Source organism: Sciurus vulgaris (assembly GCF_902686455.1).
Source record: "Sciurus vulgaris genome assembly, chromosome: 16".
NCBI classification, from domain to species: Eukaryota; Metazoa; Chordata; class Mammalia; order Rodentia; family Sciuridae; genus Sciurus; species Sciurus vulgaris.
In genome coordinates, this window is record NC_136477.1 from 28,308,498 (window position 1) to 28,324,891 (window position 16,394).

At 39.9% G+C, this 16,394-nt stretch overlaps 1 protein-coding gene across 1 annotated transcript in view; it reads left to right on the plus strand.

Annotated features, from left to right (window-relative positions):
- The window catches only part of TRANK1 (tetratricopeptide repeat and ankyrin repeat containing 1), a 137,223-nt gene that overhangs the window by 17,168 nt on the left and 103,661 nt on the right, over positions 1–16,394 (plus strand). The window contains 3 exon segments of the mRNA XM_079115631.1: positions 6,468–6,599; positions 10,032–10,158; positions 14,153–14,303. Of these exon segments, the coding sequence (XP_078971757.1) occupies positions 6,468–6,599; positions 10,032–10,158; positions 14,153–14,303 (410 nt within the window).

Consider the following 16,394-nt stretch of genomic DNA (forward strand, 5'->3'; position numbering starts at 1 on the left):
TTTTAGTTGTAGATAGACCCAACACTTTTATTTTATTTATTTATTTTAATGTGGTACTGAGGATCAAACCCAGTGCCTCACTTGTGCTAGGCAAGTGCTCTACCACTGAACCACAACCCTAGCCCCTGACAGTCTTGAATTTTGACCCCTATAATCTAAGGTGTATTCCTGTTATATGATTTCTTATACCCTTGACTTTTTCTTTGTAAGAAGAAAAAACTAGTATTCTTGTAATTATTTATTTAATGTTTTTTCCTCCTAAACAATAAACTTCTGGTGGGGATAGTAGCTATCCTTTTTCCCTCAAACTTCTGATACTCAGCACAGTGCCTAGCATAGGGTTGGGGCATTCTGAAAGTTGCAGATCCTGTTGGGAAGCACATATGCTAGGTGAGTGTTGAGATTTCACCAGAAGAGGCACGTAGTCAAGAGACCTTGCATGGAACGGAGACATTTATGGTGCTTTCTTTTTACTGGAAGTATGGCTTGTAGGATGTAAATTGTAGAAGGACAGTTCAGAACTGGACTAGTTAACTGGTTTTAGAATCACCATCTTGTTTTTTTTTTTTTTTTTTTTTTTTAACCATCTTGTCTTTGATGTACCTGTAGTCAGGGTGGATGAAGCTGTGTCTACTAAGGAGGAACCATTTAAAGTTCATGGACAAAGGGGATCAGCTAGACTGGGACAGCCCTGGGTTTTTGGAGGCCACTTAACTGGGTTTTGGTGATTGAGCAGGCAGTGAGACTGCTGAGGCCAGTGGCAAGGTGAAGAGGACTTCTTATTCCATTTAGCACCTGAGTAGGAAAGGCTTTGGAATAGCCCTTTACTTATCCAGAGGCCTCTGAAAGATTTTGAATGAGTTTCTTAAGAAAATCCCTACTCTTCTCCCAAATTTGCATCCCTTCCCTTGTATGTGGGGAAAAGATAGCAAAGAAAATAGATTTGAGTCCTCAAAATGATTTCTGAGTTTGGATTCTTAATTTGAACTGTCTCTGGCCCCCTTCCTGGGCAAGAGGAAAGACTTAGTTTTAAGAGGAGTTTTCTTTGAATTCAGTGGGAATTGTCTCTCCCCCAGCATTCCAGAACAGTTAATGGATCATTGACTGCTTTGGAAGTCTTTTGAAAGGATTTTAATTTTAAAAAAAGAAGGGCACCAAAAAAGTAAATAAATTTGTTGACATAGAGGTGAGCTCTGCTTAAGAACTCCCTTAGTTTTTACATGGGTTCCTTGGCTGGATTTAGGAACTCAATTAATGTAAGAACTAACTATCGTGTGAAAAGCACAAAAGTTTTATCAGTTTTACATGTATATAGGAGTGAAATGACCAAAGCATGATGCTTTTATATTTTTCAGACAAAGAATAATAAATCTGTGAAGGAATGACATTACAAATGGATATCTGGACTAGGGCAGTAAACTCAAAGGAAGTTACCAGGAGATATATGTGGGAGGAAGATGAAGAAGCTAGTGAAGGATAAAGGTTAAAGTTTGTTTATTCAGGTTCATTGTAACCCCACTTACCAGCCTGTGGTGATCAAGGCTCTTTTCCAGCCTTGGTATGTGAAGGACATCTCTCCTCAAAGAATCTTCACGACTTGCTGCATGTAGGGAAGTCCAGGTCAAATGGCCTTTCTGCAATTACAGATCCTCAAATGACTGCAACCTGAAATAACCAACATACCAATTTAGCATATTTTGAGATGGTACACGGTTTAATTCCTCCATTGTCAAGAATTCAAGTGGTATCTGGAAAAATATGAAGGCAAATCATTCCTCTGCCCATCTCAGTTCCCCAGGAACTCCACCACTTACAATCTTTATTCCTATAGGTCAGTTATAGAAGTTCATGTGTACATACACAGCATTTATGCACGATAATAAAACCACAACTTTTTGAATCTGTGTTTCAAACTTGCTTTTTTCAAATCTACTAAGTACATTTGCATTTTTCTTGCTTTTGCTTCCTCAACATAGTGAGGCAACCTGTGACACCTTCCAACAATAGGACTTTGAACTTTCAGTCACTTGGTGACACTGACTGAAAGTCAAAACTGCAGGTGTGAAACTGTCGTTATGTATTATGTAGCTTTTGCATTGTTAATCAAATTGAAAGTGCAGGGCAGTAACTGCTTGGTACCAACCCTAAATATCACATACTGCAGTAATTTTATTGGTGCTACCATTTTAGTTTCTTCCTGGATCATGAGAGTGTGGTTTAGTTCTTAAAGTCAGGCTGCCTAAATTCCAGAACTACCACTTTCCCATGTGAATGTGCCAAGTAGCTTAACTTTTTTTTTGCCTTAGTTTCCCTGTATATAAAACAGGGATGTAAACATGCCTACTTCATGGGGTTTCTTGTAAGAATGAAAGACACAGTAATATAAAGCACACAGTAGGTGCTTTGTACATATTAGCTCTCAAGCGTATTCTCATGGCAAATTATTACCACTTGCATTTAATAATTTCATATCACAAATAGACTGCGAGCTATTTTTAAAAAATTAAAAGACCCAACAATTCAGCTGTCTGTATTCTGTGGTAGAGATATAAAGCATTCTTCCTTATAATGAGAACATAACTCTCAAGGAATCTATTGGGAAGCAAAAAGCCTTTTGAGTGGTTGGCATTCTTCCTATCCTCTTAGGTGTGAGTGTAGCAAGGAAAAGCAGAAACAGATGGGTGGGTGACTACACTAGATGTTTGCCTACATAACATTTAGTGCTCACTGTTGGTCTCTAAAGGAGTATGAAAAAATTTTGAAGTGAACAGCTTTTATTGTATTTGAAAATACAGTAGAAGCATACCCTTAAAGAGTCTCTCTCTCTCTCTCCAAATACAGTAGAAGCATACCCTTAAAGAGTCTCTCTCTCTCTCTCTCTATCTCTCTCTCTCTCTCTTATTTTTTAATTTAATTTAATTTAATTTTTTTGTATGGGGGATTCAGCTTGGGCACTCAACCACTGAGCCCACATCCCCAGCCCTATTTTGTATATTATTTAGAGGCAGGGTCTCACTGAGTTGCTTAGGGTCTTGCTGTTGCTAAGGCTGCTTTTGCTGCTGGGATTATAGGCATATGCCACCATGCCCAGGAAGAGTCTCATTTTAATAACATTTGCAGTCTGATTATTAAGGGTGATACATTGCACAGCAGTTGGAAACTCTGAAACAGAAAAGAATTAAAACCCTGCCTAATTACAATGGTATGGCTATTAACATATTGGGCATATTTCAATACATTAAATATATTCCAAATATATTTAAATTTTAATTTGACATCGCATACCTTTCTATGTAGTTTGTATTTTCATTTACTAACTTATTTTTATCATTAGATGTCCTTTTACGACATGATTTTTTAAATAAATACATGACTTTCTATTGCATGGGTATTCTGTAACTGATTTAAATCTATTATGTACCATGGAACAGTTTTTTACCATGGTGAACATCAGTGAGGCTAAATCTATTTATGACATAGTATGTTTCTCCTGCAAGCAGTGCATCATCATTTGGGATCATTCTTTTCATTATTTTCCAATGTTACCTTGTTTAATTTTCTATTTCTTTACTCAGTAGTGAGGATGATCCTGTTTATACACTATCCATATATTTGGCAATTACTTTGTATTCCTCTGTGAATTTTCTGTTTAGGACTCATATATCTTGGTCAGAATATTGGTCTTTTCTTGTAATGGAAAAGGTATTGACCCTTCGTCAGTTGTTACAGTGATTTTCTTGTTCTTGTTTTCTAATCATGGTCAGTTTAAAGAATATTTATTGGACAAAATGGCTGACACTATTAGAAAGAGAAACATGTCTGTACCCTAGCAAATCACTTTTTTCATATTTCTCATGTTTTCCTCAGTCATCTCTGTGTAAACGTGAGTCATATAATTTAGATATTATTGGATTGAAAGTGTAGGTAGAATTTTGTATTCTGACTTGTTCAGGAGTCTATATGCCTCATTCTGAAAAAGCTCTGCCTAAGGAATACAGCACAGTTCAAAAACCCATTCCCAATGAGCTTATATGTGCTTAAAACAAGCCACAACGTATATCTGTTTGGTCTTGCTCCTTCTCCCAATACTCTGCTGAACTTTGAAATGATAAAGACAATGTTAAAAAAATAAATAAAAAGGCTGAGATGTGGTTCAGTGGCTCAGGGCTCCTAGATTCAATCTCTGGTACCAAAAAAGAAAGAATTGTGTGTTTCTTTCTTCTAATTATAGATTCTCCATCTTTCTATTATTCTTTCCATCTAAGTGTCAAAGAAATACATTGTTGTCCCTTAGTTTTTGCAGTCAGTAGTTTACTGGTCAAATGTCAAATGCAAATTTTAGTTGGCAAAGTAGCATCATTGGGAGATGGGGCCTTTTTAAGAGGAATTTATACGTCTTTCTCACTAGACTGGGTAAATTCTCACAGGAGTGAGTTCTTTCTCAGGATTGAATTAGCTACCCTGGCTGCTCCCCGTTTCTCTTCCACACACACGCAGTTGCTCTTCTGCTTTCTGCCTTGAGTTGAAGCTGCATGAGGATCTCACTGGAAGCTGACAAGATGCTGACACCATGCTCGTGGGCTTCCAGAACTGTGGGCCAAAATAAACCTCTTTTCAATATAAATTAATATAAATTAATACTTATTCTGTTCAAGTAACAGAAAATGAAGTAAGACAGTAGGGAAAATAGTAGTTATTTCATAGGTTATGATCTGGCTTGGTGTGGATTTTTAAATGTCATTTTCTAGATGTTGCTGAACTTGGAAGTACGTTGCTGAAAGCTCAGTCCTTGTCCCCAATGCCAATACCAATAATGAGGACATGGTTTTGAGAAAAAAGAAAAAGAAGGGTTATTGCTTTTGCTAGCAAAGGAGAAACACAGGGACTCCTATCCCAAAGGCTGGAATTCTACCCATCAGCAGGAACACAGGGGGCCTTCTATAGAGGTGATTCAAAGGCGGCATTCCACATGTTCTCTGTAGAGTTGTAATTAACTTGTTAATTTGAGAGATAGTCATTTCTGAGATCTTTGGTATCATACCCAAAGTGTGAATTACTTTGTTCCTATGGTGGGTGTATAGCCAAAGAGATAAATCTGCAGTAGGATGGGGAAGAATGGTAATCCTGTTTCCCCTGAAATTAGAGATGGGGAGAGATTAGGGAGGGTCAGGGGAGAGAGGGAAAGAAAGAAGCATGTCCATTTTAAAAATAATTGCAGTGGCAGAGCAGCAAGGGCTACATTCAAAGCGTAAAGTCAATCACTGTTACAAGTATAGTAGATTTTTCTTCTACCTAGAGATCTTGCTAAATTTGCTTATCAATTCAAAAAACTAAATAAAGACAATAAGGAATATTATCTGTCCAAGAATTGAGTTGGTCAAGACACCCTCTAGATTTTATAACCTCGTAGGTATATGCTCTGTATGAATACCTGAATTGTCCTCCTATTTAAGACTCTCCCTACTGCTTTGCCTTTTCCACTGTGATCCTGAGAAGGGGAACTCCTAGGGGACATCTCTTCTCTTCTGACCTCCTCCTTTTCCATGTCTCCTTGAAAGCTGCTTCTGGAGGCTCTCTTGGGCACCCTCCTTTCCTGCCTTTTTTCAGCCTCTGCTGAGTCCCTGCATGTGGTCAGGGCTGCCAAGTACTTCTCTCCAATCCCTTGGCCACACCCAAGAAAATCAGTAATGTGCCTCCTTTCTGGGTCGGGCATTCAAAGTGTTACACCACAGACATTTAAGTACACTTATGTCCTGGTCACAGAGCCACAAAAATGAATAAGTCAGGAATCATGACCCAAAAGAGGCAGGTACCTTGGGGACATGGACAAATAAGCTAGCAATGGCAACTTCAGGTTCAAACACTTCAATGCTTTTTTTTTATAGTGTTTTAAGAAGGGAGTGGAGCAGGAGAATGGGCATTCAAAACTGCACCTGCATTTCCCATTCCACTAAGAGGGCAGAAAGACTGTCAATGGAGTCTTGCTTATTCACAGAAGCTTGGAATTGTTCAGATCTGGGGTCACAACTGGGAAATGCCATTATTAGATTCTTAGGCAAGTGACTTGAGCCTGTTTGGGCCTCAGTTTCCTCATCTGAACAGTGGGGATGGTGCCTCCTTATGGGCTTTGGTGATGGGAGACAAGAGAGTAATCATGGTACCAGTTGCAGGAATAGTGCTTACTACCTGCCAGTTTCAAGTTGTCCCATGCATGGAAACAGCCTCCAGCAGATCATTAACACCGATTAATTGAATGTTCTGGCTGCCCCCAAGGTCAGAAAAGAACTAAGGAAAAGGTCTTCTCAGACACCCTGTCTGGTCCCCTGCTGGTGAGAGGTGTTGCCAGGGTGTGGTCTCTGAAGGTGGGTGGGGCCAGAATGAACCAACTCCTTCTCTAGACTTGGCAATACAAACGTGAAGGTGAACTTGCCCCACACGGGCAGCAAGCCTTTCCTCGTCCCCTACAGGATGGACCCAGCAGCTTATGCTGAGCTATTGAAAGAATCTGGCAACCAGGTTCTTAAGAATGGGAACTTCTCTTTGGCCATCAGAAAGTACGATGAAGCCATCCAGATTCTCCTGCAGTTATACCAATGGGGGTAAGTATTTGCATTTTATACCCACTTTAAAAAAAAAATAAATAAATGAGTACGCTGTTGTTTATGTTTTCTTCTCATTTCTTACCACACCATCTTGTTTCTGTTTCCTTTCTCCCTCACTTCCTATGCATTGTCAACACAGAAGTTGAATGAGAATGTTAGTGGAATAAGGGAAACAGAAACTGAAACACAGAGGGCTGTTAATAAACATAACAAAAGCTTCTGCTTCTGTCTGGTTAAGGGATTACAGTTTCTGTGAAGTCCTGAACCCTCTTTCTTTCAACTTGATTTTCTTGCCCTTTACCCCTGTGTGTGTTTATGTAGGTTATAGCCATCAGTATAATCCAAATTAGAATTTAAAACTGAGAAAGATTTAAAATATGTAATTTTTAACTGATTAAAAATACCAAGATCCATTGTTAGGTTTTTATGAAAAGTAACTATTTTTCAAAACAAAGTTTTGTAAGAAGAGTGGCACATTTTTGCAAGTTTCCTCAGCATTTGCCTTAGTAGAAGATTGCTTCTGTCACCTGCTTCTGCATTTTGTCTGTTGTGATATCACATTATGTAGCCTCTGGAAAATTCTGTGTATTCTTGTGAGAGACTGAGTGTGAAAAAAGCACTTGGTGTTTTAGTATTATTGTCCTATTAGTTTCCTGTTGCTGCTGTAACAAATTACCATAAACTTAGTGGCTTAAAACAATACAGATTTATTCTCTTGTATTTCTGGAGGTCAGAAGTATGAAATGAACTTTATGAGACTAAATCAAGTGTTATCAGGGCTGCTACTTTGTGGAACTGAGAGGAGAATCCATTTTCTTGCCTTTTTTATCTTTCAGTGGCTGCCTGTATTCCTTGACTTTTGTCCTCTTCCATCATCAAAGCTCATTGTTCCAATCTTTGTGCCCATCACCACAATGCCTTCTTTCCTGTAGTAGTGTCTCACTGTGTCTCCCCCTCCCAAAAGTCCTTGTGATTGTATCATAATCCAGGATTATCCTCCCTCTCAAGATCCATAAATTAATCACAACTGCAAAGTCCTTTTTGCTGTAAAAGGTTACATTTGGGAGCCATTATTTGGCATACTATAACGGTGGAAATATTTTGACTTTATAAACCATCTGAAATAGTCTTGGAACCCTCAGAGGTTTCCAGATTTTATTTATTTATTTTTTTTGGTGGTCGGGGAATAGCTGTAATAGAGGGAACAGAAGTTGGCATCTGTGGTGTAAACACAGTCTAAATTGTTCTGAGAGTTAAATTATTAAAACAGCTCTCGCCTCCCATCTCTATCATCCCTGGTGTCTGAACTCTAAATGAACTTGAGTTGAATGTGATTGACTTATACCTGTAGTTTCTCTTGTTCTGTCTTAACCTGGTATAGATCAGAACTGTGTCAGACTGGGCCTAGAGCTTCTTATTCAGTATAAAACATTCACATTTTCTAGTTAGGTAGTGTTGCAGAGTGGTTTTGATGGTAGACTGACTCCACACTGCTTGTGGTCGTATCTCAGCTTGTCCACTACCTGTGTGTGACCGTTAATTGGGACTTCTGCCTGGGCTTTCACATCTTGTCTTTCATGGAACCTTCCTGACACTGTCCCCTTGCCCACTTCCTGCTGCTCGCTTTCCTTCTGCTATTGGCAAACATAGGGATTAAGGTGTATTTGATTTTCTGAGGGAGTTCTCTCAGGAGAATGGGACTGAGGGAAGCAAGCTGAGGTGGGAGAAAGCTCTAAGCAGGTATGGCACATGAACCGGAGATAGAGTCAGCCTGATTCCACTGGAAGTTCCAGGCCATGAATTGTCTCATAGAGCTGGTTCCACTTTGAGACAAGAGGGCTAACCTTTTTATTGCTGTATCAGTCATTGTAGGCTATCTAACCTCTCGGGGTTGTCATAGGGAATGGACTGCCATAACATACTGTAGACTGGGTAGCTTAAACAAAAGGAATTTATTTCTCATAGTTCTGTAGACTGGACATTCAAAATCAAGATGCTAGATGATTTGGTTCCCCTATGAAGGCTCTATTGTTGGCTTATAGATGGCTACCTTCTTCCTGTCCTCACATGGCAGAGAGAAGAGAGCAAGTATGCTGGGGCATTAGTCCTGTTATGAGGGCCTCACTCTCATTACCTCATCTAAATATAATTACCTCCAAAAGGCAATATCTCTAACACTGTCAGAGTAGGGGTTAAGGCTTTAATATATGAATTGTGGGGGGCATAAATCAGTCCATATCATGCTATAACTTCCTGGGAAGAGGGCAGCTCTCATTAGTCTGAGGGTAAATCTCTGGAGAAGGGTGTATTGAGAGCCCCTAGATGTAGCCAACAGTTGCTGCAGCTGGGAATGCTTACACATATGTCTGGAAAAGACACCATGGTGTCACTTATACTTGTGTTCATGGGTCTCATGATAACACCTGCTTTTCCAGTCTTATCCCTTCATCTGAAAGGACTAATAGGCAGCGAAAGAAATCAGATACACAGAAAATCAAGGGTGGGGACAATGATAGAGGTGATTTTTACTTCATTTTTGTTTTTAACTACATTACCTAACTTTTCAACAGTGATTCGTGTTATTTTTATAATTAAAATATCAAAATACAAAAGTCATAAGTCTTGCTTTTCTCCTTTGTGTGTCTTATATTTTAGTGGCACCCGGGCTTCTCTTGACACTGTGATATATTTTGTATCTTACTTTTTCCAACCTGGTTTCAGCTCTAACCTTGCTACTGTATTACCCATGGACCCAGGCAAGAGTGGGTCCCTGCCCTGCCCTGCTTTAGAGGGCTCCCCTTTGGCCATCCTTCAGCTGTGTCCCTCCCTACAGGCAGGAGTCTGTGGGGCTGGGGCTTCACTCACCCAGAGCCCTTGCCTTCCTTTTGTCTACACTGTGGGTACCAGGACCCTGGAGTTCCCAGCCCATAGACCCTGCTCCCAGAGCCTGCAGGAGTCTCTTATCTGCAGCCTGTTTTGAGAGTTGGCCATCGATATGGAGTGGTCACGTGTTCTGCAAGGTCCTTCCTGTGATTCGCTCTTCTTTCATTCAGCACCAGCATCCTCGTGGAGTGGTTCATACCATCTCTGGATTCTGTAAAGGCCCAGGGGAACTCCCATCTGTAGGATCAGTGACCATTTTTATAACATCTTCTCCAGCAATCTCTGAAAAATAAAAAGATTTGTGGAGATCAATGGGAGATGGAACCAAGGTGTTGAGAACACTTGCAGAGAATTTGGGAGTGAGGAAGGACAAATTTATACATTGTAAATGCTCTAGGCTTTCTAGTGGGATGCTACAGAGGACAGATCTGATGGGCATAATTGAGACATTTCCTGCTGGAACTCTCTTCCTGATGCAAAAGGGTGGCCTTCAATGATTGTTTTCTGTATTTGTTTTACTGACCACCATTTTGTTCTTTCTCGCAGGGTTCCCCCCAGGGACTTGGCTGTGCTGCTGTGCAACAAATCCAATGCATTTTACAGCCTTGGAAAATGGAATGAGGCCTTTCTTGCTGCCAAGGAATGTCTCCAGTGGGATCCAACCTATGTGAAGGTATGAGGTGGTGGCAGCTTTGGGCGGTGGCTGCTGCCCTTTTCTTCTTAACCTGCCTCTTTCCCTCCTGTTTTTTTTTTTTTTTTTTTTTTTTTTTTTAAGCATAGAAAGCAAGTGTTATTTAAAGGATAGAACAGAAATATCCTTCTCCAAAGAGAAAGGACCCTGGAGCTGGGTGTCCGAGGAAGTGGGAATATCCTGTCCCTTTTGTACGTTTTAGATTTCCTTTGTTCCCCTGCTCACTCCTCCCTCCTTTTTTTTTTTTTTAATGGACATGCTAGGGGTGCTTCTCCTTCAGTGTTCTCTGTACTTCAGACAGAGGCCCATAAGGAAGGTAAGTATTATCTGGAAAAGAGTAAAACCATTCTTATTTTGTCACTCGTTTTTTGGGGACAGTGAAGCTTGGTTTCCTGGTAGCTGGAGGGTAGTGAGATTCTGGAGGAGCTCATATTGTTCTGAAATAGTTATATCATAATCTGTTCATGTTCTTTCTTATAAGTTTTATTATAGCCAAGCTTTCTTTCAGATGCAAGCTGGGTAGATGACATGATGCCAGTTCTTCAGAAAGAATTTCTTATTGTAGAAATTCAGCCCCTTGGAGGGGAATCATGGAAGTTTGAGAGGTCACAGAAGATGCTTTAAGGTCATTTTCGGTTAAAATACCCTAAGTGTCCACTTTTTTTTTTGTTGCAATATTGGGGATTGAACTCAGAACCTTGTGCAAGCTAGGCAAGCACCCTACCACTAAGCTACACCCCAGTCCTAGTGCCCACGCATCAAGGTAGGTTCATAGGTAAACAGATTCTTCAAGGTAAACAAAAGGAGCAGAGGACACCATCCCAGCCCTTCAGTAATTCACATGCAAGCTGGTGAGAGGAATAGGGTGCAAGTAAAATAAAAGACTTTAAATCAAATAGCAATTATGGAGCTATCTGAAGCAAATGGCAATTAAGTGTCAAATTAGTGGTCTAGACAATTTTCAGAGAGCCTCCACAATCAAGTGGAAAAGCCTAGGCCTTTCTGTCTCATGCTCTGCTGTGTTCTGGTTTCAGCAGTTTTGCTGAATTACACTTCTCTCAGCCTGAATTTCTTCCACTGTAAACTGAGATAATGCTTATGTCTTAGAGTTGCTTCAAGGCTTAAGGAGACAGTAACTGATGGATATGGAAAATGACAAACTCCAAAATAGTGTGGCCTGGGGAGAGGGAGTGAAGAAGAATGTAATACATTGATAACATTGATCCTTCCCCAATACATTCTTTCCCAATGACAGGACAGGCCTTGGGGAGGACATATCCATCAAGTCTGGAATGACAGTCTCTGGGAAGAGGCCAAAGCATTGATCCTTCCCAAAACAAATCCTTTCCCAGATACTGACCACTGACTCAGACCCTCCACCTGGCCCAGTGAAGACAAATCCCAGATACTGACTGCTGACCCCAAACCCTCCCTCTGACCCAGTAAAGACAAATCCCAGATACTGACCAATGACCCCAGACCCTCCATCTGTCCCAGTGAAAACATTCCAGATACTGAATGCTGACCTCAGACCCTCCATTTAGACATTTTCTGTCAATAATTAAGTTACCTCTCAGTGTAACCTATATAAGCACAGACTTCCCCTTTGGCCACTGGCTCCTTTTCCACCAGGAAAGTGGGTCCATCAGAGGCATGATTCCATTGCGGAAAAAAGACTATGCTGATTTATGAAGTTTGCACCTGGCTCGGTCCTTTTGTGCTAACAGTAACTAAAGTTGTTAGCACTCAGTAAGTAGGAGTTATTTTTATATCCTTAGTGGCATTTCTGTATGATTGCTGGAAACAGACTGTAATGAAAAGGGGTGGAGAGGCTGGACATAGTGATTACTCCCACCCTGAGAGAGAAGTGTGGATATTTTACATTATAAGTAGGCACTGACCCCTAAACCTCCCTTTGGAGGATGAATTTTTTTTTTTTGGCAGTGCTGGAGTTCATACCTATGGCCTGGTGCATGCCTCGCAAGCACTCTGTACCAGTGAGCCACACCCCCAGCTTGGAGGGTGGATATTTTAGAAGTTACTAATTTTAAAAATGGAGTGCATTCCTGATAAACTCTTCCCAAAGGCATTTCAGGATTGTCCCATCTTCTAAGCAGGACAGGGTAGGGAGTAGTTGGTGTTTGTCTGTATCCCAGAAGTTGTGGCTGTGGCCCAAGGGGCAAGGGGTACTGAATGATGTTCTGAGCTTCTTTGAGTAGCCAAACCTACAATCCTGACAGCACTGCCACCAGGGCCACTCCTCCATTCTTACCCATGGATCCTGTGTGTCTCTCTCCTCGCTCCTCACTTCCATTATTCTCCTTAGAAGAGGAAAAATTTTTCTCCTCTACCTATTTTTGTGCAGTGGTTGGGCTCTTTTATAACTAGACTGATAAGAGACAGTTTACCAGGAAAAAAGTATGCCAATTTTATTTTTGATGGTGATTTTTATGTGATAGAAGGACCTTTCTAGAAAAGAAATGAAATAGTCCCAAAGAACAGAATAGGCCTAAAAATTTATTTGTAATTTTTAACAAAGTGATAAATTGTGGAGATGTGACAAGACAAAGGAAAAGGACTTCTAGGGCTGTGACCTGTGGGACAGTAAATATATGAGGAAACAAAAGGAAGGTAAGGGCAGTCTTAGCAAGTTTTGTGCAGGTCCATCTTGGAACCGACTTTCTGTCTTTTTCATGAACATGAAACTTTTCTGTGAAAACATTTCTTAGGAGTTTTTGCATTTAGTCAGTTAAACTCTGGGAAGGCTTCTTTTTTTTAATCTGTTGAAACTTAAATTCTTTCAGTTTAGAATAATCTATATGCCAAGGTGGCATATTCAAATCCCCTTCACCTCTCTCCAGAATAAAAAATGAAATTTAAATCTGAGGAGGCAAAGAAATGAGAGAATCTGTACCAGCTTGCCTGGTTGGGGCATAAACCACAAATACATTTTCTTCTTTATTTCTGATTGTTAACCTGAGGTCTTTGAACTTTTTTTTTTGGTACCAGGGATTTAACCCAGGGGTGTTCAACTACTGAGGTTCATCCCCAGCCCATTTTTATTTTACTTAGAGACAGGTCTGCTCTAAGTTGCTGACATTGGCTTTGAACTTGCAATCCTCTTGCCTTAGCTCCCAAGTTGCTGGGATTACAGGCACGTGCCACCATGCCTGGCTAAACTTTCAAATGAAGATTAAAACAAATCAGTAATAATCAGAGATTTGGTATTAATTGAAATTTTTAAGTACTCTCCTTTTTATGAACCCAGTTGTGAACACTTTGTGTTATTTTTGAAAGTCATTGTGTTAGATCCCTAATACTAATTTGGATGATCAGATTGGTGAAGGTAGTATCATCTATTCCTTATTTATAATCCTTCAATTTGTATGTAGGCAAAACTAGATCATTTTTCTTTATTAATCTTTATAGAAATCAAAATGTTTTGGCCTCATATATATTGCCTATAATACAGAGTTCAATAAACTTCAGTGCTTGTCATTACATTTTTTTTTCTTACATACCCCATAGGAATTGTGTTTATTTTGATTGAAAGGAGCAAGAAACAATTTCTGTGTTTACATGAAAATCTCATTCTTTTCCTGAATACCAGTCATGGGAATTTTTTCATTCCTCTGTCTGGCCCAGACTGTGATTAGAAGTATGAATAATAAGCCACACATATAATTGGAACCAGGCTTGCTTCCTTCTCTCTGTGTCACATGTTAGATGCTGAGTAAGTTAAAGATTTGAACATGATTATGTATTTTTTTGGCAGTTACGACATGATAGGGAGAATATGACACGGAATATAATGTGGAAACCCCGTAGCCTGTGCTTGTTAGAAACCTGTGTCTGCATGGAAATGAGGCTTCCGGAGTTGATTCCCCATGTCACCAATCTTGCCTTTCCTTTCAGCAGTAGGTTAGAGGAGATGGGGACATTACAGTTTTGCTTTTTTTTTTTTTTCCTGCTCCAGGGGTACTACCGAGCTGGTTATTCCTTGCTGCGATTGCTCCAGCCTTATGAAGCAGCCCGCATGTTTTTTGAGGGTCTGAGACTCCTGCAGAGTGGCCAAGACCAAGCACAGGTTGCTGATTTCCTTGTTGGGGTCTTCACCACTATGAGCAGTAAGTCTAACTGGGGGAAATTAACCTTTTAGAAAATTACTGTTATTTTATTTGAATGCCTTGTGGGGAGATAGTTCCATGTTGTTTCTTTGGGGTTAAAGTATATAGTTTGAAAGAAACTGGTTTGCATATTAGAAAGCATTCTTGAAGCTTTGGTGGCTCTGGCTTTGTAAAAACAAGGAAGTCCTATTGTACAAATAACTTCAAGCTTTTGAAGTTTTTTTCAGACCCTATAAGTTTTCTGTATTGCTATTTATAGAGATTTCTCTGTGTGTGTGTATGTGTGTGTGTGTGTGTGTGTGTGAGAGAGAGAGAGAGAGAGAGAGAGAGAGAGAGAGACTTACTTGTTTTTATAAAGACATGAGCCAACAAATCTTCCTATGTGTATCACTTGTCTTACGTGATTTTTGCATGTATTTCTCTAATCTGTTGAGAAAATACTCTTGTTTGCCATGAAAATAACCTGGAAGGGCTGATGGATGGTTCTGGGAAAGCTGATAAAGGATGCTCTGCATCACACTGTGATGCTACCTGTCTGGTACAGCAGCCATTTCAGCAGAGGTCCTACCCACTCAGTCTAGGAGGGACTTTTATGGGAACTTTCTGCATCTCTGCATTAGATCACTCTGATGACCTGGCCTGTGAGATGATTTTGTCAGTGGTGCAGTTTAGGCAAAACCAGAAGCCTATCAAGCATAATGTGACTTACACTGTCAAGTTCTGCCAATATCCAGGTCTTTGTTTTCAAGTATTGTGTTTGATCAAACTTAAATTGCACTGATTTAAGATGTGTCATTAATTTATGGTTTGCCAGTGAGAGAAAGCATCAATTGTAAGACATGTGCCTCTTTCATAGTATTAGAGTGTGAAAAAAGTACATAGTAGAAATACTGAGAAATGGTCTTTGACTTTCAGAAGTGGGGAAATCATTGCTAGCAGTTGACTCAACTGTTATCAATTCAACTGTTCCCAGTGTTATTGGGGGAAAGCCACTTCTGTGGTCTGTTAGTGGAGTCCTGTGAATTTTGATTAGGTTGGCTCAGAGAGTTGCAGTGGGAAGGGTTAGAGGCAGGCATAGTCATGTTCTTCAGACAGAGAAATCGAGGTCTCCAGACAGGTGTGGGTGAGCCACAGCTCTATAGTCAGCGTTTTGCTCACAGTGGCCAAAGCTCGCCTTTTTTGTAAAAAAAAATTTTAAATGTTTTATTAGTGAATTATAGTTACACATAATAATGGATTCATTTTTGACATTCATACATACATGAAACATAATTTGCTCCATTTTAATCCCCAGTACTTCCACTTTACCTCCTGTTCTCTCTTTCCCTCTTCCCTATCATTCTACTCCACTGGTCTTCCATTTATTTATTGTTTTTTAATTGGTGCTTTATAGACAGAAATAAAGGTGGAATTCATATATGTACATAGTATAGCTTGGTCAATTTCATTCCATAGTTCCTCTCCTTGTCCCCACCCCCAATCCACTTCATCTACTCTACTGATATCCCTTCTATCTTCACCCCCTTTTATTTTTTCTTCTTTAACTCTAGCTTCTGCATAGGAGAAAGCATTTGACCCTTGACTTCTGAGTCTGACTTATTTCACTTAGTATAATGTTCTCCAGTTCTTTTCATTTACCAGCAAACGCCATAATTTTATTCTTATTTGTGCAATGATGATCTCTTTTTCCTCTTAATCTAATGGCTTGGCCCATTCTCTGAACTTCCTCATTGTCTTTTCTTCATCTTTTACAAGCCATTGTCCTGTCAGAAGCCAGGCTAGAGTTATGGGAATTCAGAAAACTGCTTCTTGGTGACTGTACCTTAAGATAACCCTAGTGTTTCTGTTATGCCCCCACCCTGAGTGGAGGCAATTAACAGGACTTCTTAGGGCAATAAATACATCTGACACTTTTCTACCAAAGTACTTCTTTTTGGAGGGTATGGCCCAGTTTCTAAATTTTGAAAAATAAATTTATGGATATTTTGTATCTTTTCATACATTGTATGTCTGTTTTAATGTTTACTTATGCCTTGAAGTTAATAACTCCAGAAGAGGTGCCATGTTTTTCTGGCACTTGGCCTGTCCCTT